Genomic DNA, 24,634 nt, shown 5'->3' on the forward strand with positions numbered 1-24,634 from the left:
AAATGGGATTTATCAGAAAAATGGAATGAACCTTCACAAAACTTATCATGTTATTTCTCAGTGTGCTCTCCACCCTTCTCAATGCACTTGCGCCACCTGCCTGGCATTACCCAGATGCCAGCAGAATAAAAGGTTTTGTCTTTTTCTCGCAACCACTTATGCACCGCTTTCTTCACGTTGCCATCTGTCTTGAATCAACGACCTCCCAGATTTTTTTTTAGCAGTCCAAAAAAGATGGAAATCACACAGTGCTAAATCTGGCAAATAAGGAGGATGTGGCAAAACCTCAAACTACGGTTTCTCCAGATAGGCCTTGGTGTTCTTAGCAGTGTGTCATTGCCTTACTGTAAAAGAACTCCTTGAGACAGCAGGCCCTGCTGCTTGGATCAAATAGCAGGCTTCACATTGGTCTCCAGCAAGTCACAGTAACTTGGACTAGTGACTGGAGTACCCTCGGCATGTAGTGTTCGACAATAACTCGGGTGCATGAGTGGTGGCGAGGGCAAGACAAAACCTTTTATTCTGCTGGCATCCAGTTAGGTGGCGCAAGTGCATTCAGAAGAGTGGAGACGACATTGAGAAATGACATGATCAGTTATGTTAAGGTTCATTCCATTTTCTGATAAATCCCATTTTCTAACTTTAGCTTGACACCCCCTCATATATATTGATGGAACCAGGCTGTCACTGTGCCCTAAACCCCAACACGAACACAATCCCGGGTTCAAATAATGGATGGTTTATTAACCAAAATTCCCTTCAAAAGTGACAAAGTACAAGTAATCTCTCTTACAATCGCCCCACAATTCGTCTCATCTCTCCACCACACTGCCCTCCTCATCCATCTGAGTGCTACCTTCCTTACTCCCAGCTCTGACTCGCCTGGATAAGGGAGTGCAATGCGCTCACAGTCATTGAGGATCTGGGAGTACTTCCGGTGCCAGGGCTACTTCCCAGGAGTACTTCCGGGAAGTCCCATGAATTGGGGAGCACATCTCCCTGCAGCGCCCCCTTGTGGCACCCACAGACCCCAGCAGGACTGTCCTGCCAGACTTCAACTCCCAGTATTACATTCTTGTTCCTTAATGGTGTCGATGCTGAGTAGGGTTGAAGGAGGTCACAGATGTATTTTGGAGCGAGACCATGCAAGGCTTTAAAAAGCAAATAACAAGTCAAGTCAAGATATCCAAAATCCGAGCTGGAGGATCAGCTTTGAACAACTGCTCAAAGTAGCCAGCCCAGCGGCTCACAACTGTAGTGTCATTTGTAAGGACCATTCCATCAGCTGCCCTGACTGCGACTCTCCGAGGAACAGATTGAGATGTGCGTAATGCTTTGATTCCTCTATAAGCAGGAGGTGGGTCACTAGACCACAGATGGTGTGTCACTTGCTCACAGATTCCTCTAACAAACGCCTCTTTATCTGCCCTCAGAGCCCTCGCAGCCATCCTTCTCAGTTCCCAGTATAGGCCAGAGTTGCCATTGAGCCATGCGCTGCGACTCCTCTCGATGATATCCAGGGTGCCCTGTGAGATGAAACACCTCCTTCTGGTAACACCAATAACACCAACACAACCCTCAGCAACCTTCAGGGTCTTGTCACAGAAGGTCTCCCACATCACATTAGGATCAGCAGTCGTACCCAAATCTGAAAGTTCCTCACACAAACTGCATGCAAACTCATTAGAAACAGCCTGGTCTTGGAGTCAAATAACAACATTGTGAAATCAATGAGACATCTCACTGGTAGCTAGTGGGGAGAGGCTAATATGGGTGGAGATATGATACATCTTTCTAGACCCAATTAAAAATCTAGCTGCTGCCTTTTGAACCACATGAAGGTGTGACAGAGCAGATTTGGGAGAGTTGGCCTTTACTACCAAAGAAATTGGTTTATCAAAGCTTAGTGATGAGTCAAACATGCAATACAATACAATATAATTCATTTATTTGTATAGCCCAAAATCACATAAGAAGTGCCGCAAAGGGCTTTAACAGGCGCTTCCTCTTGACAGCCCCCCAGCCTTGACTCTCTAAGAAGACAAGGAACAACTCACAAAAAAACCCCAGTAGGGAAAAAATGGAAGAAACCTTGGGAAAGGCAGTTCAAAGAGAGACCCCTTTCCACACAGAACGGAACAAATCCTCAATACAGCATAAAAATAAAAACTTTAGAAGAGTGGATTAGAATTTAACAGTAGATGACATCACGTAATATGATTTGGATTTGTTTAGAGTCCTGGAGACCTCATTCATCAAGCTGCCTCCCCCATTTGGCCATTCCACAGCTGAAATAGCGCTAATCCAATGAAAGGACCCCTCTTTCCCACAATTTCTGCGATCCTCCATCAGACAATTCCTGCGATCCTCCATCAGGGAGGACTTTACCTTAGGCAGGCAAAACAACTTGGCAGTTGGGCCGTGGCACCAAGTGCCACATTTGAGTACCGAGAAGAGAAACAGAATAGGTGAGGGTTAGTAACAAATTATAACGATCATGTTACTTATGTTTTAGTGCTAATGACTAACAACAGAGATACAGTCTGCACAGTTAATCAGCAACTCTAGTCAGGGTGTGCTAAACTGAAGTGGTGAGTCTTCAGCCGGGATGTGAATGCTGAGACCAAAGGGGCATCTCTTATAGTAGCGGGCAGACCACTCCACAGTTTAGGGGCCCTGTAAACTAAAAGCTCGACCTCCCACTGTTATTTTATTCATTCTTGGAATCATAAGCAGATCGACATCTTGAGATCATAATGTGCGCTCTGGTTTGTAAGTCACAATAAATTCAGACCAGTAATTAGGGACCTCGGCCATTTAATGCTTTATATGTTAAACAAGGATTTTGATATCTGCCCTTAACTTAAACGGGAGTCAGTGTAAGGATTTAAGAACTGGAGTTATGTGTTCGTATTTTCTTGTTCTTGTAATAATTCTTGCAGCAGCATTTTGGATTAACTGGAGGCTGTATAAAGAACAGTTTGAAAAGCCAGTGAACACCACATTGAAGTAGTCAATCCTACGAGAAATAAATGCATGAATTAATTTCTCAGACTCCTGTTTATTTAGAAAGCGCCTTAATTTCCCAACATTTTTAAGATGGAAGAAACCTGATTTGGACAACTTTGTAGTATGTGCTGTAAATGACATGCTAGAGTCAAAGATAACTCCTAGATTGCGGGCTGATTCAGTAAAATTAATGGTGATTCCAGCTGATTTAAATGATGACAGAATATTGTTGTGATCAGCGTCATTCCCTCCAACAATTATCTGTCAATATCTCTGTTTTATCTGTGTTTAAAGACAAGTAGTTCTCATCCACTCCTTTAATTGACTAACACAACTAATTAAAGACAACATCGGAGAAACTTCATTTGATCTAAAAGAAAGGTATAACTGGGTGTCATCTGCATACGATATGATACCCAGACTCCTGACATCATCATGAATCATTTCTGACGAGGAGCCTTACTGAGTGCCGATTTCAACTGCAGATGTAGTAGAACTGAAAATAATGACCTGTGCTTTCTTTTCATTTAATTGTGAGAAATTTGGCGCCATCCGATATTTAATATCCTCTAAGCACTCCCTCAGCTTTTTTACTGATGAAATGACATCAGGACTGACTTTGAGGTATAGCTGCATATTATCAGAATAACAATAATAAATGACATCATGCTTTTGAAAGACGGTCCTTAGAAGGAGCAGACAAACGGAAAATAAAAGTGGAGCCTAAACAGAACTATGTGGAATGCCTTGTGTGAGAGGAGCTGGCTGAGATAAGGTCCCGTCTATGGTAGCAGACATAGAGCAGCCTTTAAGGTTGGACTCAAAACTATTTCAATGCACAGCCTTGAATGCTGACTTCATCCTCAAACCATTTGAACAAAACCCCATGGTCCACCATGTCAAATGCCGCATTTATATCTAATAAATATGACTCGGAGTCCTGCCACGTGCAAAAGTTCGCTGATGACACTGCTATTGTGGGCTGCATTAGGAGTGGGCAGGAGGAGGAGTACGGGAAGCTAATCAAAGACTTTGTTAAATGGTGCGACTCAAACCATTTACACCTTAACACCAGCAAGACCAAGGAGCTGGTGGTGGATTTTAGGAGGCCCAGGCCCCTCATGGACCCTGTGATCATCAGAGGTGACTGTGTGTAGAGGGTACAGACCTATAAATATCTGGGAGTGCAGCTGGATGACAAATTGGACTGGACTGCCAATACTGATGCTCTATGTAAGAAAGCTCAGAGCAGACTATACTTTATGAGAAGGTTGGCATCCTTCAACATCTGCAGTAAGATGCTGCAGATGTTCCACCAGACGGTTGTGGCGAGTGCCCTCTTCTACGCGGTGGTGTGCTGGGGTGGCAGCAAAAAGATGAAAGACGCCTCACGCCTGGACAAACTTGTTAAGAAGGCAGGCTCTATTGTAGGATTAAAGTTGGACAGTTTAACATCTGTGGCAGAGCGATGGGCACTAAGCAAACTCCTGTCAATCATAAAGAATCCACTGCATCCACTTAACAGGATCATCTCCAGGCAGAGGAGTAGCTTCAGTGACAGACTTTTGTCACTGTCCTGCTCCACTGACAGACTGAGGAGATCGTTCCTCCCCCACACTATGCGACTCTTCAATTCCACCCAGGGGAGTAAATGCTAACATTAATTTTATTTTAATTCTTTTCATTTTTATTACTATTAATTTAACATTGTTTCTTTGTATCAGTATACTGCTGCTGGATTATGTGAATTTCCCCTTGGGATTAATAAAGTATCTATCTATCTATCTATCTATCTATCTATCTATCTATCTATCTATCTATCTATCTATCTATCTATCTATCTATCTATCTATCTATCTATCTATCTATCTATCTATCTATCTATCTATCTAAAACTACTGTCCTCACTTATTTGTACGGATAAACAGAAGTCCTTTTAAAATGAAAGTCAATTTCAAATAAAATCAAAATCAATAAGTTGCATTGTGAGATATTGTGAAACATGAGAATATTTCCAATTCCCTCTCCTACAGGTCAGCCATGCCTTATTCTTTTTCTTCATTACGTTTTTCTGTTTTCTTACAGGCTCTACTAATCTTGTGCAATATCTTTTTCCTAACTGATGATTTTTTTCTAATATATTTTTTATTTCATCACAATAAAGAAATTCCTTTCTCATGACAGGTGCGAGATGAGCGGAACATGCTAAAGATTATCTCCCGGATCCATAGAATTTCAATCATTCTGAAATTGCTAGTGGAACAGTTTTCTGTTCTCGAGACAATGTCATCACTGGACTTCTTTGAGTTTCGGTAATAATAATATATTTATTCTTAAATTTAAAAAAATTGGAATTAACAATAAACACATGACCTTCTACAGAAGAATGTTTTCCTTTACAAATATTTCGGTGTTTCACTCTTCCATGTAGACACCACTTTAACTTTAATGCTTCTTGGTCTTTGTAGGGATTACTTGTCCACCGCCTCGGGATTCCAAAGCCTTCAGTTTCGCTTGCTGGAGAATAAAATTGGGGTCCTGGACAGCTTGAGAGTTCCCTACAACAAAAAACATTACCGGGATAATTTTAAAGGAGGTGAAAGTGAGGTCCTGCTGCGCTCCGAGCAGGAGCCGACCTTGCTGCAGCTGGTGGAGGTACGTCTGCAGAAAAGTTGAAGTTCACAAGACCTTCTGGTAGACTGCACTCTAGAGAAATTATAGCATGTCTGCTCATGGAGCAACGAAAGAGGCACATTACCTGCATTGTGAGGGAGCGTCAGTTACGGCACTACGGCCAAGTGGTGCAATTCCCCGAGGGTGATCCAACTCATAGGATCCTCATTGTTGGGGACCCAAGTAGCTGGAGCAGGCCAAGGGATCGCCCACGTAACACTTGGTTGCAGCAGATAGAAGGTCATTTCCGGATGGTGGGACTGGATAGTGTGTCTGCCTGGGGGGTTGCCAACCGGGATCTCGAGCTATTTTGTCATGTGGTGGGTGCGGCAACGCACTGTACCAGTACATGCTCCCCAACTTGACTTGACTGGTAAACATCCTCATTTCATCTGACACCACAGTCTCAAGAAGCTCGAACTGGTGTAGATGGTGAGCTCCACCATGATTTAATACCAGTAAAGTAATACCATTTCTTTAAGAATCCTTTGGCCCCCATGACTTCAAAGAGTAGAACGTGGATACCATAAATTAAATGAGTGGATCAAAATGGCTGAGGGGATGATTACGGGGCTTGTGTCTTTGCTAAGGTTGCTTAATTTGCAAATCTTTAAAATGTTCTCTACATTTCACAAAAAAGTCATGCTGTCAGTTATTGGATTGTTGAGGTGTGAGGGCGCATAACCAGTCAGGGTCTGGTGCTGGACTGGTTCCTGCTCAGTCTGGATCCATGAGGCTGCTGTGTGAACCATCTTCATTTATAATTTATGCAACACCTTTATAACTCAAGTGAAAGGCACTTCAAAAATACAATGCTGTACATATTTTACAATTTTCTTAAGTAGACATATTCCAGTGGGGTCAGCTGGTGACTAGAAATTGACCTTGTATGATTAAGTGCATGAATGTGTCAGTCCAGGGCTGGTTCCTGTCTAGGACCTAATGGTAGTGGAATGGAGCTCCACAACCCTGTTGCTGAACATTGGATAGAGTTGATTTAATAATGGATGATTAGATGGACTAATCATGAGCATGAACAAATTCTTAGAACCACTATACTGATATTGGGCCTCCTTATACTCTCCAAACCACCTCGGTTCTTCATGGCATGGATTCCATAAGATATTGGAATTATTGCTTTGAGATGATGGTTCATGTTGACATGACTACATCACATGATTTCTGAAGATTTGTCAGCTGCACCTTCATGTTGCAAATCTCCCATCCTTCCACATCCCAATTATGTTCTACTAGATTCAGATCTGGTGGCTGGAATGGTCACTGAAGAACACTGAACTCATCATGTTGTTGATAAGACCAGTTTGAGATGACTTTTGCTTTGTGACATGGTGCATTATGCTGGAAGTAGCCATTAGATGATTGTTAAACAGAGGCTATGAAGGGATGCCTGTGGTCAGCATTAATACTTAGATAGGCCACAGCATTCAACTGTTGATTGATTGATATAAAGTGAGACAAGTTAAATTCCCCACACTGTTACACTACCACCACCACCACCAGTAACCTCTGCTAACACAAGGCAGTTTGGGTGCATGGATTCATGTTGTTGTAGCCAAATTCTGAGCCTACCATCTGTGTGCCTCAGTAGAAATCGAGAATCATTAAACCAGACTACACTTTTTTGAACAAGTTTTGGTGACCCTGTGCCCACAGCAGCCTTAGCTTTCTGTTCTTGGCTGAGTGTAACCCAACACAATCTTCTGCTGTTGTAGCCCACCTGCCTCAAAGACATGTTGTGAATTCTGAGATGCTTTTCTGCTTACGACAGTTGTACAGAGTGGTTATCTGAACATTTCAGCTCAAACCATTCTGGTCATTCTCCTCTGACCTGTCTCATCAACAAGGTGTTTCTGTTGCAAGATAACGACACAAACACTATCAAAGGTTGGGGGATCCACCCCTGTATATTGTAGGGCAGTTGAAAAATTCAGACTTGAGTTCAAAACGGAGAAAATGACAAAATGCAGGCTGTATATATAGTCGATGGAAGCAAGTGAATGACATCAGGAGAAGGCAGAATATTGAGGACTGGAGCCAGAAGTGATGTTGTTGTTTGAGGACTGGAAGTGCTGGTTAAGTTGTGGATTCGACGGATGTTCTGCAGAGAGAGAGGAGAAAGAGTTAGAGGGCTGCGCCAACCCCTGGTTCGGCGGGTAAATGCATTTATTTGAGGCCGTAAACGGTCTCCCCCAAGCACACGTGTGTGACACTGTCCACAGACCTGCCATTGACTGGATGTTTTGTGTTTTTCCCACCATTCTAATTAAACTCTGTAGTGATTGTGGTGTGTGAAAATTCCAAGGGATCAGCATTACAGAAATACTCAAACTAGCCCAACTGGCACCAATAGTCACGCCACAGTCCAAACCAGTCCAAATTGTTTCCCCATTCTGGTGTTTGATGTGAATGTTAATTGAAGCTCCTGACCGGTATCGGCTGGATTGTTTTGCATTGTGCAGCTGCCACATGACTAGCTGATTAAATAACTGCATGGATAGTCAGGTGTGCCTAACAACTTGATCAGTGAGTGGATTTCTTTACTTTTCAGAAATGGCTTGAAAGAACCCCTGGACTCACAGAAGAAGATTTCAACTTCTGGGGAAGACTGCAAGAAAACATTGAGAGGGGACTGCAAGAAAAAATGCAAACAACTCAGGTGGGCTTCCAGAGTGTTTCTCGCCTGTAGGGTTCACTTCGTTAATGATATCAGAGATTTAAACATGTTGGACTCTCACCAGGCCCAGCCACATTCTGAGAAGAAGGAGGAAGCCCTAGCCGAACTCCTAAAGCAGAAGGAGGTGTTATTGTCACTGTTTGATGAAAAACGTCACGAGCACCTGCTGTGTAAAGGTACGCTTGCACTTGAAACGCTTATCGATGGATGGAAAAGATGCTTTTACTTTTGTTGATTGTTCAAAAATGGGAAAGGCCGATGTTTCAATTCGCCTTTAGGGAGAGAAGTTTGTCTTTATGTGAGTGTTATTTTTGCAGCTGTAAATGGCAACCCCATACACCAGACATTTGACTCCTTATATAACATAAAGAGTGTCATATATGTAGGATTATTCCTATTCTACCTGTTCCTAAGGTATTACATATATAACATTTTGTTTGCAATCTGGTAGTTTAGCCTCCTTATCGTTATGTTCACCCCAGATAAATGAGCCAAAATGCTGAATTTGTTACAACAAGAAGAAATATTATATGTGACAGGCACATGTCACCATGCTGCGGTGGGATGGCACCCTGCCCAGGGATGTGTTCCTGCCTTGTGCCCTGTGCTGCCTCGGATTGGCTCCAGCAGACCCCCGTGACCCTGTGTTAGGATATAGAGGGTTGGGAAATGACTGACATGTTGCCATAAATACAAGGTGTGATCAAAAATACAGTGAATGTTTTAAAAAAGAAATGTTTATTGCAGTAAAAGATGTACAACTACTAGTCACCCTCAAAATACTCTCCTCCACTTCGATTGCACTTATCCCAATGCTCCTGCCACTTTTCAAAGCAGTTCTGGAAGTTTTCTTTTTCAAGAGTGTCTTCAGTTGGGCTGTCATGGTTGCCTGGATGTCCTCAGTGGAGTAAATTCGTTTGCCTTTCATGGTCATTTTCAATTTAGGGAACCGGCAGAAGTCACACGGTACCAGATCTGGCGATTAAGGTGTATGCGGACACAGCGTAATGTTTTTATTCAACAGAAATTGTCTTACTAGAAGGGATGTGTGACAAGGAGCATTGTCATGATAAAGAATGAAACCATTTCAACATTTTCCTCGGTTATTGATGTTGAAGGACGTCCTGATCTTTTCTCATCTTCAATCGAGTCAGATACCGTATTTACGCATGTACCACGTGCACATTTTTTCCTGAAAATTAGCATTAGAAAATCAGGTGCACGTCATACACGAGGAAATGTAATTCTGTAATGTTTACTTCTTCTGCTTGGGCTTGCTCATGCTCTCTATCTCGCTCGCTTGCTCGCGCACTCGCACGCTCTCTCTCTCACTCACTTGCTCACACACTCGCGCTCTCTCTCGCTCGCTTGCTTGTGCACTCGTGCTCTCTCACTCTTTCGTCCGCTTCCTCGCGCACTCATGCTCTCTCTTTCTCTAAACACTTCCCATACAATCACAACGCACATCGTACACGGGGCAAAATGATTTTCGCGATTTTCTTTGTAAAAATTAGGGTGTGCATCTTACACGAGGGCGCGTGGTACACGAGTAAATACGGTACATTATGAAATCGATCAAACCACTTGTAAACAGTCTTACTGTAATTGTCAGTGCAGTGTCACCATAAACCGATTTTAACATCTGATGGGTTTCCTGAGCTTTTTGCAATTTGAAACAAAATTTCATGTTAATGCGTTGCTCGATATCCATTATTAACGACAAACTTAAAAACACACTTGAACTAAACAGTGGCTCACAAACGACTGACAGGATCAAACAAGTTGAAACTTGTCACAAACTCGGCTCTAGGATGGACATGTCAGAACCTGCATTGAAATGTTTTGCATTGTTCGTGGATGGTGATCTGCATCAACATTCACCGTTCTTTTTGATCACACCTCGTACAGTAGGAAAGTTATGTTGAGTGTCCATTGCTGCACTGATGCAGATTTTGTAAACATCCTTTGTATGATTTGTTTTTAAAACAGATACCATCACTCAGCTCAATGTCACAATTAGGACAGTAGCAACGAGTTGCTTATTTTTTGTTCTGTTGCTTGTGAATGAGACAATAGAATGTCAGTGCCCGATCTGCACAATCCATACTGCCCAATGTGTTATTGTAGGCTACTGCAATGTAAGGCATGGTGACTTCCTCGTTTACCCCTTACACAAACATTGACAGTTGCTGCATTGTGAACAGCACTTAGGACGCTCATCCCTTTCTTTTCCTACCACTTGATCACAATCCTTTTGCCTTCTTGCTACTACTTGCACCACAGAGAAGCTTCATGTGAGCAAATTCACCAGGCATATCGTGGCAGCTTGTTCATACGGTGTGGTATGCCTGTACTGGTTTTACTATTTGTTGTCAACCTCTGATGATCAATTCACATTATCATCACTGGCAGTGGATTTAACTACTGGTTCAATTTCAGTTTGTTCTGAAACTGCCTTTGCAGCTTCTCATTTACACATCCTTTGGGTTGAAGGCTCCACTCAACTCATGAATGTTGATGAGTTAGTATATTGTGGTAGAACACACAGAAGCCTGTATGGTTTTTTTTTTCAGAACATTGTTATTTCATTCACAAGGTGGCAGCAAAATACTGTCCAAGCATTATTCAGGCTTCAAACTGTACATGCCATCAAAACAAGGCTCCTGGGTTCAGGGTTAACCATTTTTATACAGAATTCTGAGCACAAGTGATGTTCGGGCTTAACGCACAGGAGGTTAAATACCTTATGAACTGATTTATATATTCTCATTCACATAGTAAAGTTGTTGTTCTGGGACTGTCATTGACCCTTAACTGATTACCTTTAAAGTTTGATGCTGACATCACTGATTTTCACATTTTTAAAAAAAATATATTAAAAAAAAACAGGGTTGCCTTAGAAATTGAAATGTGGATTTTTTGTCCAACCTCATAGGATTCTCCACATGTTTTTGTGATCAGAAAAAGTGGCCTTCTGATGGAGGATTATGAGTCATTTTTTTGGCACTTCCTGGTTTATGAGGACATGAGGCAAAGTTTAAAAGTAATAATAAAAAAATATATATATTTTATTTATATACCGCCTTTCGCATGCTCAAGGCTCTTAGATTGGCTGAAGGTGAGTGATACTCTAGAGTCCATTTAAACCAGATTGTTCCCTGTTTTATCTTCACATTGTTGGTTATAGTTTCCTTTTCCAGGCTTTTCTGTTTTACTTTAGAGCATTAGAACCCTGTAGACGAGAACAGGCCATTCAGCCCAACAAAGCTCGCCAGTCCTATCCACTTATTTCTTCCAAAAAAAATTAAGTCGAGTTTTGAAAGTCCCTAAAGTCTTAACTGTCTACCACACTATTTCGAAGTTTATTCCAATTGTCTATTGTTCTTTGTGTAAAGAAAAACTTCCTAATGTTTGTGCGAAATTTGCCCTGAACAAGTTTCCAACTGTGTCCCCGTGTTCTTGACAAACTCATTTTAAAATAACAGTCTTGATCCACTGTACTAATTCCCTTCATAATTTTAAACACTTCAACCTTTCCTCATAACTCATCCCCTGTAGCTCTGAATCAACCTAATCGCTCTTCTCTGGACCTTTTCTTGTGCTGCTATGTCCTTTTTTGTAGCCTGTAGACCAAAACTGCACACAGGACTCCAGATGAGGCTTCACCGGTGTGTTATAAAGCTTGGGCAGAACCTCCTGTGACTTGTACTCCACACATCAAGGCGCTATATAACCTGTTAGCCTTCTTAATGGCTTCTGAACGCTGTTGGGAAGTCGATAGCTTAGAGTCCACTATGACTCCTAAATCCTTCTCGTATGGTGTACTCTTGATTATCTGACCGCCCATTGTGTATTGAAACCTCACATTTTTACTTCCTATATGTAATACTTTACATTTACTGACATTAAATTTCATCTGCCACAAATCTGCCCTAGCCTTTCTTACTTTCTATATTATCACAGAGCCACTCCAACGCATGTAATGATAAATAAATAAACTCATGATTTCTTTTGTAGGAGAAAGACGGATTTCATATACAGCTTTGAAGGGTGCTCTCATGATCTACTTCTACAGGTAAAACTCGTTTAACAATCGATAGCTGCTATAGTTTAAAATTAGGGGTCACACCCCACTGGTATGGAGACACAATGTCTTTTAAAGTGTTTAGTCTAATTTGTCAAAAATGAAGACCTTGGGCATATGAAATTGTGCAGAAAAATAAAAACTATGATTGTATTTGCATTCCTTATAATAATTGTGGATATCTAATATTACCTTGTAAGGCTGTTTGTAGTTCTACTATGTTTAGTTGTATTTCGCTGTATTTTCATTTTTGTGAATCTGGTAATTTAGTGAACTTGCGTAACCTAATTTTAAGGTTGAATGCAGTGAAAGAAATCGTCATTGTAATCAGGGGATCCTGTTAATACAACAGTGTTTGCTGAACACTCCATTTTTTGACCAGCATCACACAGGACAGCCACTTTTCCTGAGACATACTCACTTTGAGGCTGTTTTATCATGTGAGGTCTATTGTGACCCTGTTTTCCTCTTTATACTCTTTATTGTATAGACCTTAATAAAATGTCTAAAATCCCATCCACTTACCACTTTGTGGTCAGGTCCTTTAGCACTTACTCCCCACTTACCTTCTACATTTGTAATGTCAGACAATTAGACAGAGTAAAGAAAGAGTCAGGAGTTAAGTTACATGTTTAATTATGTGTTATTGATAAAATGCCCAAAGATATTCAGGAAGCAGAATGCAATGTGAATACTGGCAAGCCATACCTTTGCAGCCTAAGTAGGAGGCAGTGCCATGTTCACATCTACACCCTCGGCCCTTCCATTGAGACACACAGTCTAGATCCACTGCACTAATATCCTTCATAATTTTAAAAAACTTCAGTCAAGTCTCCGCTTAATCTCCTTCTTCTTCAACTGAAAAGCCTCGGCTCTTTTATTCTTTCCTCATAATTCATGTGCTGTGGTCCTGAAATCAGCCTAGTTGCTCTTCTCTGGACTTTTTCCATCACAGCTATGTCTTTGTGTAACCTGGAGACCAAAGCTGCACCCAGTACTCCAGATGAGGCCTCACCAGTATGTTATAAAGCTTGGGCAGAACCTCCTGTGACTTGTACTTCACACATCAAGGCGCTATATAACCTGACATTCTGTTAGCTTTCTTAATGGCTTCTGAACACTGTCTGGAAGTTGATAGTGATGAGTCCACTACCTCTCCTAAATCCTTCTCATAAGGTGTACCTTCAACAGATTCTCGATTATCTTCCAATCCACCTGGTTTGGTATCATCCGCAAATTTAACCAGCTTGTTCCTTATATTCCTATCCAAATCATTTATATATATTAAAAAGAACATTGCATTGACCCCTGCTGGACACCACTCTTAACAATTCTGATGAAGTTCCTCACACCATCACCCTCTGCTTCTGGTGTCTGCTCCGTTTCTGTGCCCATCTACACAAAACACCCTAAAGTCCCAGTTCTTTTAGTTTGATGCCCAACCTCTCATGTGGCACCTTATCGAATGCTTTCTGAACGTCAACGTAAATAATATCATTAGATCCACTTTCGTCATAACCATGTGTTGCTTCCTAATAGAGTTCCAGCATGTTGGTAAAACACAGCCTCCCTCGTCTGAACCCATGTTGACTGTTCAGTCATGCCTCCTGTTCTTGCCACGTGTTGCTTATTATTTCCTTAATTCTTCCTTCCATTAATTTACTCGTGACTGGCCTATAGTTCCTTGGATCTGCCCAATCACCCTTTTATATAACAGGATAATATTTCCAGTCCTTCAGAATTTCCCACTAAGCAGTGACCCCCTAAAAATATGCATTAAACCGTCAATGATAAACATTGTTTGGCGCTGGTGCTTTGTTAGATTTCAGCCTACTTAATCTCAACAACACTTCTCCCCCTACAATTTCCAAATCACTCAGTACTTCCTTAGTAGTCCCTGTTACCATTGTGAGGTTATCCACTTCCACACACGTGAAGTCCAGAACAATGAAAATTAGAGCATTTTTTATTTCACTGTCTGCTTGTAATTAGCTCTTTCATATTCATTGACATCATCTTGATAATCTGAAACTGCATGGTATCAAGATCATTTCATGGTTGCATTTTATTATGACTAATATTATGACTTTATCTTACAACAGACAACTCAGAGTTGATTTTATTTTTCTTAGAGAGGTGCCCCGTTTCCACGTCCCATTCCAGCTGTTGACATCTCTAATGGATATTGACACCCTAATCACCAAGTGGAGATGTAAGACTTACCACCATATAGTACTGTATACAGTTTAGCAGTCATCTATACATTTTCTCTGCTTTAGCAGAGCTAAAAATAATATTTCATTATTTAGACAAATAACTGAAATGAAAACAAAAAATAATAGAAGAATGCTAATGTTTTTCATTGCAGACAATCATACCTGTATGGTGCACCGGATGATTGGCAGCAAGTCTGGTACAGGTGGCTCTTCAGGGTACCACTACCTTCGTTCTACTGTCAGGTAAAAACCTTCGCTTTCATCCACCCACCCATTCATCTCAATGTGTTTGCAATCAACCAACTTGGCCTTTTCTCCAGCTAATGCCATTTCAACACTCTTTAAAAACACAAACGCCATTTTATAACCTTTAGTAAAGTCTGTACTATATGAATATTTAATTTTTTTTCAGAACAACATGACATAATATTTTTTCTATGATGAGACCATTTTATACAGACAAATAATTTTGGATTTGTGATATCACTTCCACAGTGTTATTATTTTTCTGTACAGGTATGCATCACTTAATGTATATGATATGTTCTGTGAAGCGCAATGTTATATGATTTGATGTTGTGTGAACACCATGTAATATAAAGTACTTAACAAAGTTATATGGGTACCTGTAGTGTACATGGTGGTGCAGTGGGTAGCACTGCTGCCTCGCAGTTAGGGGACCTGGGTTCACTTCCCGAGTCCTCCCTGCATGGAGTTTGCATGTTCTCCCTGTGTCTGTGTGGGTTTCCTCCTACAGTCCAAAGACATGCAGGTTAGGTGCATTGATGATCCTAAATTGTGCTTGGTGTGTGGGTGCCCTGCCCGGGGTTTGTTTTTTGCCCTGTGTTGGCTGCGATTGGCACCAGCAGACTCCAAAGACCTTAAACTGTAAATTTTCTTCATAACTCATCCCCTGTAGCCCTGGACTCGGCCTAATTTGTTTGTGCAAAATTTACCCTTAACAAGTTTCCAACTGTGTCCCTGTGTTCGTGATGAACTCATTTTAAAGTAACAGTGTTGATCCACTGGACTAATTCACTTCATAATTTTACACACTTCAATCAGGTCTCCTCTTAGTCTTTTTTTCCTTAAACTGTAAAGGCTCAGCTCTTTTAATCTTTCCTCATAACTCATCCCCTGTAGCCCTGAATCAGCCGAGTCGCTCTTCTCTGGACCTTTTCTACTGCTGCTATGTCCTTTTTGTAGCCTGGAGACCAAAACTGCACACAGGACTCCAGATGAGGCCTCACCAGTGTGTTATAAAGCTTGAGCAGAACCTCCTGTGACTTGTACTCCACACATCAAGGCGCTATATAACCTGACATTCTGTTATCCTTCTTAATGGCTTCTAAACACTGTCTGGAAGTTGATAGTGATGAGTCCACTGTGACTCCTAAGTCCTTCTCATAAGGCGTACTTTTGATTTTCAGACCTCCCATTGTGTATTCAAATTTAACATTTTTACTTCCTACCTGTAATGCTTTATATTCTTATGTTAAATTTCATGTGCCACAAAGCTGCCCAAGCCTGTCTGCTGTCCAAGTCTCTCTGTAAAGATTGAACAGATTCAAGACTATCTGCTTGGTATCATCTGCAAACTTAATAAGCTTGTTACTTATATTCCTATCCAAATCATTTCCATATACAGTATATATAAAAAAATGTCAGTGACCCCAGCACTGACCCCTGCTGGACACCAATCTTAATATCAGCCAATTCTGATGAGGTTCCTCAAACCATCACCCTCTGCTTCCTGTGTCTGAGCCAATGCTGCACCCATCTACACAAGACATCCTAAACTCTCACTTCTTTTATTTTGATGCCCACCCTCTCATGTGGCACCATTTAAGATGCTTTCTGAATGTCAAGATAAACAAGATCATATGACCTACTCTGATTGTATCCTTTTGTTGCTTCCTCATTGAATTCCAGCATGTTAGTCCATCTTCTGACCCCATGCTGACTGTTCAGTAAAACTCCCGTTATTGCTACATCTGTTGTAGTGTATAGGAAGCTGTTGTGTTTACAATGTCCAGTTTTGTCTGCTATGTCCAGTTCTCAAATTGGTATTGCTGAATTCTGTTGTAACCATTTGGGACCACATAGGCATACTGCAGATGTTGTCTGAATGGACATTATATGATGCATATCCATGCAGTACCCACCATAATGTTTGGGACAAAGCCGATTTATGCAACCCTCTGCTCCACAGTTTAGAATTATAAATCAAACAATTTGGACATGATTAAAGTGCACATTGTAGAAATTCCTTTAAAGGGATGTGTATACGTTTTGATCACAGCATGTAGAAATGAGAACACTTTTTTACACAGTCCACCTATTTCAGAGCACCATAATGTTTGGCACACAGGTCTACTAATACTAAAGCAGTCATGTTTAGTCGTTTGTCGCATATCCTTTGCATGCAATGACTGCTTGAAGTCTGTAATTCCTAGACATCACCAGGTGCCGAGGGTCTTCTCTAGTGATGCTCTGTCGTGCCTCTAATGTAGCCATCTTCAGCTCCTGATTGTTTCGTTGACTTGTTCCCTTCAGTTTTCTCTTCAGCATATGGAAGGCCTGGTCAATTGGATTTAAATCATGTGACTGGCTTGGCCATTCCAAAATTTTCTGTTTTTTAGCTTCGAAAGATTCCTGTGTCATCGCAGCAGCTGTCCAGTGAATTTGAAGGCCTTTACTGGAACTTGAGCAGATCAGATGTTTCTGTACATCTGCATATTCTTTATGCCCCTGCTGTCAGCAGTTCCAACATCAATGAAGAGAAGTGTGCCAGTACCTATGGCAGCGGTACATGCCCAAGCCTTAAAACCCTTAAGCACCATGTGTAACAGATGAAGTGGTCTGCTTTGATCTCGGGCAGTTCCTTTTTGTCTGCACACTTCGCTCTTGCCATCACTCTGCTGCAGGTTCATCTTGGTCTTGTTTGTCCACAAGACCTTTTCCCAGAATTCTGCAGGCTCTTTTAAGTCCTTTTTATCAAGCTGTAATCTGACCATCTTGTTTTTGTGGTTTGCATCTTGCAGTGTGGCCTCTGTATTTCTGTTCATGAAGTTTGTCCCAAACATTATGGAGTGCACTGTAGATACAGCCCGGCAGTGAAAAGTTAGTTCAGTTAGCAGCAGAAAACCCAAAGCCACCATGGCCCTCTAGGGACTGAGTTGGTCACCCCTGTTTTAGCCCCTGCACCATGCTGCCAACATGAGCCTTGAAATGCTTCTCTTTTTCTTTGCAGTGACCGATACAAAGTGTTTGTGGATTTGTTCAACCTTGCAAATTACTTAGTCCCCCGTCACTGGATACCGAAGCTCAACCCCAACGTCCACAAGGTCCTGTACACGGCGGAGTGCTGCGACAGCTCTTACTGCAGCAGTGAAGACTCGGATTAAGGCGTCTGGGAAGCCAGCGCACTGTCCAGATGTCCAGAGTGGAATTTGTTCAACCAGGAGATCAGGAGAGCGCACCTGCATTACCAATCTAATATACTTGTAAATCTGTATATGTAGGTAACAAAGTATTTATACTGCAAACATTAAAAGTGATTGAATATATATAATGTAATATTTTTCTAACAATTTGGCTGCAATGTATAAATACTAATCTTTTGCATTAAATTATTTTCTGCGCTGGCATTTGTATAAATATAAATAGTAACTGCACATTTATTATAAAACAGTATAATCGTCATTTCTTGTCTTCTATGCAATATGTAAGGATGTATTTATACATTTGTACTGTACTTGTACATTTTTCTGAATAAAATGATATAATAGTTGTAAAATATATTAACACAATATATTACATTATAGGGGTGGCACAGTGGCTCAGTCGGTAGCGCTGCCGCCTCACAGAAGCCTGGGTTCACTTCCTGGGTCCTCCCTGCATGGAGTTTGCATGTTCTCCCCGTGTCTGCGTGGGTTTCCTCCCACAGTCCAAAGACGTGCAGGTTAGGTGCATTGGCAATTTTAAATTGTCCCGTGTGTGTGTGCTCTGCTGTGGGCTGGCGCCCTGCCCAGGGTTTGTTTCCTGCCTTGTGCTCTGAGTTGGCTGGGATCGGTTCCAGCAGACCCCCGTGACCCTGTAGTTGGGATATAGCGGGTTGGAGAATGGATGGATGGATTACATTATAGTGGATTCAGAAAATATTCAGATACCTTCACTTTTTTCTTACATTTTGTTATGTTGCATCCTTATGCTAAAATCATTTAAATTCATTCTTCCCTCATTAAGAAACACTCAATACCCCAGAATGACAAAGTGAAAACAGGATTTTAGGAATTTTTGCTAAATTTATTAAAAATAGGAATATCACATTGACACAAGGGATGGCACGATGGAGCAGTGATGGTTCATGTCCCGGGTCCTCCCTTTGTGGAGTTTTCATGTTCTCCCTATGTCTGTGTGGTTTTCCTCACAGTGTGCTGGTTTTCTCCCACAGTCCAAAAACATGCAGGTTAGGTGGATTGGCTATGGGTGTGTGTGTGTGTGTGTGTGTGTTAGCGGTTTGTTTCTGCCCTGTGCTAGCTCGGATAGACTCCAGCAGACCCCTGAAACCTAAAAAGGTTGGAAAATGACTGACATTGACACAACTATTCAGACCTTTTCCTTTGGCTCAGTTGCATCCCATTCTATTGATAATCATTGAGATGTTTCTACACCTCAACTGTGCAATCATTGGAGACGAGCCCTGATAAGAAAGGTGACCAAGAACGTGATGGTCACTCTGGCTAGGCTGTAGAGAACCTGGGTAGAGATGGAAGTAACTTCCAGAAGGACAACCATCACCATAACACTACAGCGATCTGTGCTTTATAATAGAGTAGCCAGATTCTTAAAAAGACACATGGAAGCCCACTTGAACTTTTCAAAAAAGGCACCTAAAGGACCCCAGACTGAGAGAAATAAGCTTCTGGTTGGATTAAATCAAGTTTAACATCACGTTTAGAGAATACCAGACACCACTCATCACCTACGCCCTACCATTCTGACAGTGACGCAGGGAAAGCTGAATGGAGCAAAGTACAAAGGACTGGGAGACTAGACAGGGCTGAGGCAAAGCTGAATGGAGCAAAGTAGAAAGATATCCTGAACTCTTTGGGGGCTGAATATTTTTTCCAAAAAACAGTTTTCTGAAAAGCACACAAAGGAATGGTTTCATACATAAATAATAAAAAAAAAACTTCTGTTGCTGCATGCTGTGGCCACCAGTTTGCCTTCTCTTGCTAGTCAATGCTAGTAATCCCAGAATCTTATTCTCGACGATTGATCGTCTGCTAAACCCAGGTAACACAAAGGAATGTCTCCAAAATACTTACAGTGAAACCTGTGAGGCTATTGCTGTATTCTTCAATCAAAAAATTAATGATATTAGAAATAATATATCTTCCCCAACACTGCAGATCCTCCTGAGCCCCAGTACTGCATTATAAACAAATTAAATTCTTTCATCAAGATAGATTTACCCGATTTACATAAAATAATTTCTCAACCGAGACCCTTCACCTGTGTCCTCAAACCAATACCAAAAACTTTTTTTAAAGAAGTATCGGGCATGCTAATTGATGGTATTCTTGACGTAGTAAACTCGTCATTAGATACGGGGGTCTTCCCAGACTGTCTGTAGTTAAACCCCTACTCAAGAAAAATAAACTTGACCCCTCTGCTTTTGAAAATTTTAGACCCATTTCTAACCTGCCCTTCTTAAGTAAAATTCTAGAGAAGGCAGTCATTATGCAGCTAAATGACCACCTCAATAAACCTGCTATTCTTGATAAATTTCAGTCAGGTTTCACAACAAATCACAGCACAGAAACTGCACTTGTTAAAGTAGTAAATGACTTGCGGGTAAATGTAGACAGAGGCCATTTATCTGTTCTCATCCTCTTAGATCTGAGTGCCGCATTTGACACCATTGATCACAACATTCTTAGAAATCGCCTTAGTCAATGGGTGGGCCTCTCTGGCAGGGTCTTAAATTGGTTTGAATCCTACCTGGCAGGTAGAAAATTCTTTGTTAGTTGTGGTAATTATACTTCAAAGACACATATCCTATACGGTGTTCCACAAGGGTCTATCTTGGGCCCGCTGCTCTTTTCGATCTACATGCTTCCATTAGGTCAGATTATCTCGGGGCATAATGTAAGCTATGTCTTACTTGTGTTTCTAAATGGATGAATAGTAATTTTTTTTAAGCTTTGTCCCATACTGCATCCTGGTGTCATCTCTTCCAAAGGTAAATGATCCACATGATCTAAGAGAAATCTGAATTCATCAGACCGGGACACCTTCTTTCATTGCTCCATGGTCCAGTTCTGATGCTCATGTGCCCATTGTTGGTGCTTTCACCAATGATCAGGGGTAGGCGTGGGCACTCTGACCAGTCTGTGGCTTTGCTGCCCCATACGCAGCAAGCTGTGATGCGCTGTGTGTTATGACACCTTTCTTTCATGACCAGCATTAAGATTTTCATCAATTTGTGCTACAGTGTCTCTTCTGTGGGATTGGACCAGACAGGCTAGCCTGTATGCCACCGGTGCATCAATGAGTCTTGGGTGTCCAAGACCCTGTTGCCAGTTTACTGGTTTTCCTTCCTTGGACCACTTTGGTAGGTACTAACCACTGCACTTCCTTGGTACTGACCATTGCATACTAGGAACACCGTACCAGATATGCCATTTTGGAAATGCTCAGTCCAAGTTGTCTAGCTATCACAATTTTAGGCCTTTGTCAAAGTCCTTAAAGATCCTTACACTTGCCCATTTTTCCTGAGTCCAACACATGACCTTCAAGAACTGACTGTTCACTTGCTGCCCCATACTGTATATCTCAGCCCTCGACAGATGCCATTGTAACGAGATAATCAATGGGATTCACTTCACCTGACTGTGCTTTGAATTCTGTGGCTGATCGGTGTAAATCCCTACCTACGTTTTCGGGTAATTGTTGTAAATCTTAGTTTTTGTCCCTTGTCCCGCCTTCCTGAATCAAATTTTGTTGTTTTCATGTTTATTTAATTTTTCTTTAGGGTAAAAGTGGTTGTCATAACTTTCATGGTGTTCTTGTAATATTGTTATTATAATCTTTTTTCTTTTTCTTGTAACTTTCTCTTTGACATCTTGTAAAGCACTTTGAGCAACATGAAATTGAGTTGAAAATGTGCTATAGAAATAAATGTTGATGTTGTTATTGTGCCACCATTGTGTGTTCATGTTATTCTCATGAGATTTTTTTATGGGGAACAGGATTTGCGTTGACGGGGGGAATGGTGGCGCAGTGGGTAGCGCTGCTGCCTCGCAGTTAGGACACCCAGGTTTGCTTCCCGGGTCCTCCCTGCATGGAGTTTGCATGTTCTCCCCGTGTCTGAGTGGGTTTGCTCCGGTTTCCTATCACAGTGCAAAGATATGCAGGTTAGGTGCATTGGCGTTCCTATATTGTCTGTGGTGTGTGGGTGTGTGTGTATGTGCCCTGTGGTGGGCTGGTGCCCTGCCCAGAGTTTGTTTCCTGTGTTGGCTGGGATTGGCTCCAGCAGACCCCCATGACCCTGTGGTTAGGATATAGCGAGTTGGATAATGGATGGATGGAAGGATTTGCGTTGATGTTGTGTGCAATATCATTATTACCACAGCGTTTTGAGAAGGAGGTGCAGATTTACCATTATACATGGTATATGGTGTGAAGATATAGAAGAAGACACTACAAAGTAAAGGGTTGGGGTCTCCCAGTGAACCTCATTTAACACCAAGAACACTAAGAAACATTAAGGGAGAACAAACAAAAACTCTGAGTAAGGACATCTGTAGGCTAATGTGGCTGCAGCAGAAGTGCATCTGATAATGAGTGCCATCCTTCTGGCTGTCTCAGTTCTATTTTTGGGAATGGAAGAGGTGGGACGTCTGAGACAATCCAGACGTGAAAGTCACTGGGATGGAAAAATGGAAGAGAGGTCCTTCATCCCCACAATGACCCACAGCATATAGCCAAAGACAATGGAGTGGCATCAGGACAATTTTCGGAGAGTCTGTAAGAGGTCCAGTCAAAGTCCAGGCTTAAACCCCATAGAACATCTTAAGCTGAGGAGCGAGCTGAAGGTGGCACTTTACAGACGCTTCCCATGCAATCTAATGGAACTTGAGAGGATCTGCCAGGAAGAATGGGGTAAAGAGCCCAAATACAGGTGTTCTTACCCAAGAAGGTCTGAATATTTCTATGAAATAGAGATTGCAATGTTGACTTCAATAAATTTGCAAACCATTCTGAAAACATGTTTTCACTTTGCCATTATGGAATATTCAGTGTAGATTGAGGGGCAAAAATGGCAAATGTATTCATTTAAAATTAAATCTACAACACAATATAAGTGTGCAGAAAGTGTAAAGGCCTGAATACTTTCTGAACCCACTGAAACACTGGTGACCTGTGGACTCTAAACTGGATGGTGAATGTGACTGAGCCTTGTGATAGATGAGTGTCCCACCCTGAACTGGTTCCTGCCTTGGGCCCTAGGTTCCCACTGTCTATGACTCTGAGGTAGACACAGCCTCTCTCAAAAGTATCAGGTTCAAGACAGCAATCATTTCAAGATGGGGCACCCTCATTCACACACCCACGATCACCTTTTTTCATCTTTTCCCACTTCTTTGTGGGGGTTGAAGTACTTGATCAACCTTCTCCACACAGCTAGGTGATGAACCTTCTCTCCAGTAAGAACCTTTTCCTTCAGATCTTCTTTTACTTTATCCATCCACCTCCACTTTGGCCTCCCTCATTTTCTCTTCCCTGGGCTTCCATTCCCATCACTGTTTTGCCCACATATTCCTCGTCCTCCATGTCCTCATCACATGTCATTACTACTTCAACCTACTTTCCTGTACTTTCTTAGATATCTCTCCCACTTTTCTCACACCTCTGATCATCTCATTTCTTATTCTGTCCTTTTTTGTGACTCTAATCATTCATCCTCACATTCTCATTTCTGCCACATCCAACTTCATCTCCTGTGTTCTGTTTACTGCCTATGTCTCAATTCCAGCCATCACTGCTGGTCTTACCACGGTCTTAAAAACCTGATCTTTAACCTTCCCCTTAATTCTCTGATCACACAACACTCCTGATACTGTTGAGATTTAGATTCAGGATCAATGTGCCTTGTTATAGGTGTTAGTACTTGACATCTTCCTTAAGTGGCTTAGACAGGCACTATTATTTTACAGGCTGCTGCTTTCGTTTTTAATGTGGCCTGCTTGTTTTTCACTTGCATTGTTCTCTATGAACTGAGGACGCAGTGTTTTTTGCGGGTACTGAATACACAAGCTTTTGTTTGGAGACATGGTGGCTCTGCGGGGCCTTCTGGCTGACAAAAGACTAACCAAACTTCCAAACACCTTCAAGGCCCTGTCACACACACGTGCGATCAGGAAGGAGATGAGTGGAAAACGTAGAGGTAATTACCCTTTAGGCCAGTTGGTGACCAGGATGCACTAAACCTACCTCTGTTATCTCTGCAGGCCAAATACGGAAAAACCTACCTGATTCAACATCAACAAGGTCACTTCCGGTCCTGGCAGCTAGGCCGATGTCACTTCCGGCTCCCAGAACAATGTCACTTCCGGTTCTGGTCCTAGATGACATCACTTCCAGTTTCATTTTATAAAGCCACCATCTTTTCCATTACCAGTCAGTTCAGTTTGGAACTCAATGAGAACACATCTCATCGTATTTCTATACCCTTTTGCAGCCAGGGACAATATACGGGTGGCTGGCCCAAACCTTTTTCATGTGTTGAGACTGATTCTTTCACAGCTCTTAATCTTAAAGAAAACTAAGCAAGTTTGCAAGCTAGAACATAAAATATTTAAAATATATTAATATTTATAAATTGCATTAAAATTTATATATTAAGGCTTATCTTAATTAATCTAGTTGAAGCCAAATATTATGTCA

The 24,634-nt window shown here is 41.6% G+C and overlaps 1 protein-coding gene across 1 annotated transcript in view; it reads left to right on the top strand.

Annotated features, from left to right (window-relative positions):
• The window catches only part of LOC120527163 (tryptophan 2,3-dioxygenase-like), a 34,669-nt gene extending 16,238 nt beyond the window's left edge, over positions 1-18,431 (top strand). Inside the window, exons 5-12 of the mRNA XM_039750294.1 lie at positions 5,194-5,321; positions 5,478-5,664; positions 8,252-8,359; positions 8,442-8,553; positions 12,395-12,452; positions 14,594-14,673; positions 14,830-14,920; positions 17,931-18,431. Coding sequence (XP_039606228.1) covers positions 5,194-5,321; positions 5,478-5,664; positions 8,252-8,359; positions 8,442-8,553; positions 12,395-12,452; positions 14,594-14,673; positions 14,830-14,920; positions 17,931-18,084 — 918 coding nt within the window. The 3' untranslated portion in view covers positions 18,085-18,431. The remainder of the gene's footprint in view (positions 1-5,193; positions 5,322-5,477; positions 5,665-8,251; positions 8,360-8,441; positions 8,554-12,394; positions 12,453-14,593; positions 14,674-14,829; positions 14,921-17,930) is intronic.
• The last annotated feature ends 6,203 nt before the right edge of the window (positions 18,432-24,634 follow it).

This window comes from Polypterus senegalus, chromosome 4, assembly GCF_016835505.1.
Source record: "Polypterus senegalus isolate Bchr_013 chromosome 4, ASM1683550v1, whole genome shotgun sequence".
Taxonomy (NCBI): Eukaryota; Metazoa; Chordata; class Cladistia; order Polypteriformes; family Polypteridae; genus Polypterus; species Polypterus senegalus.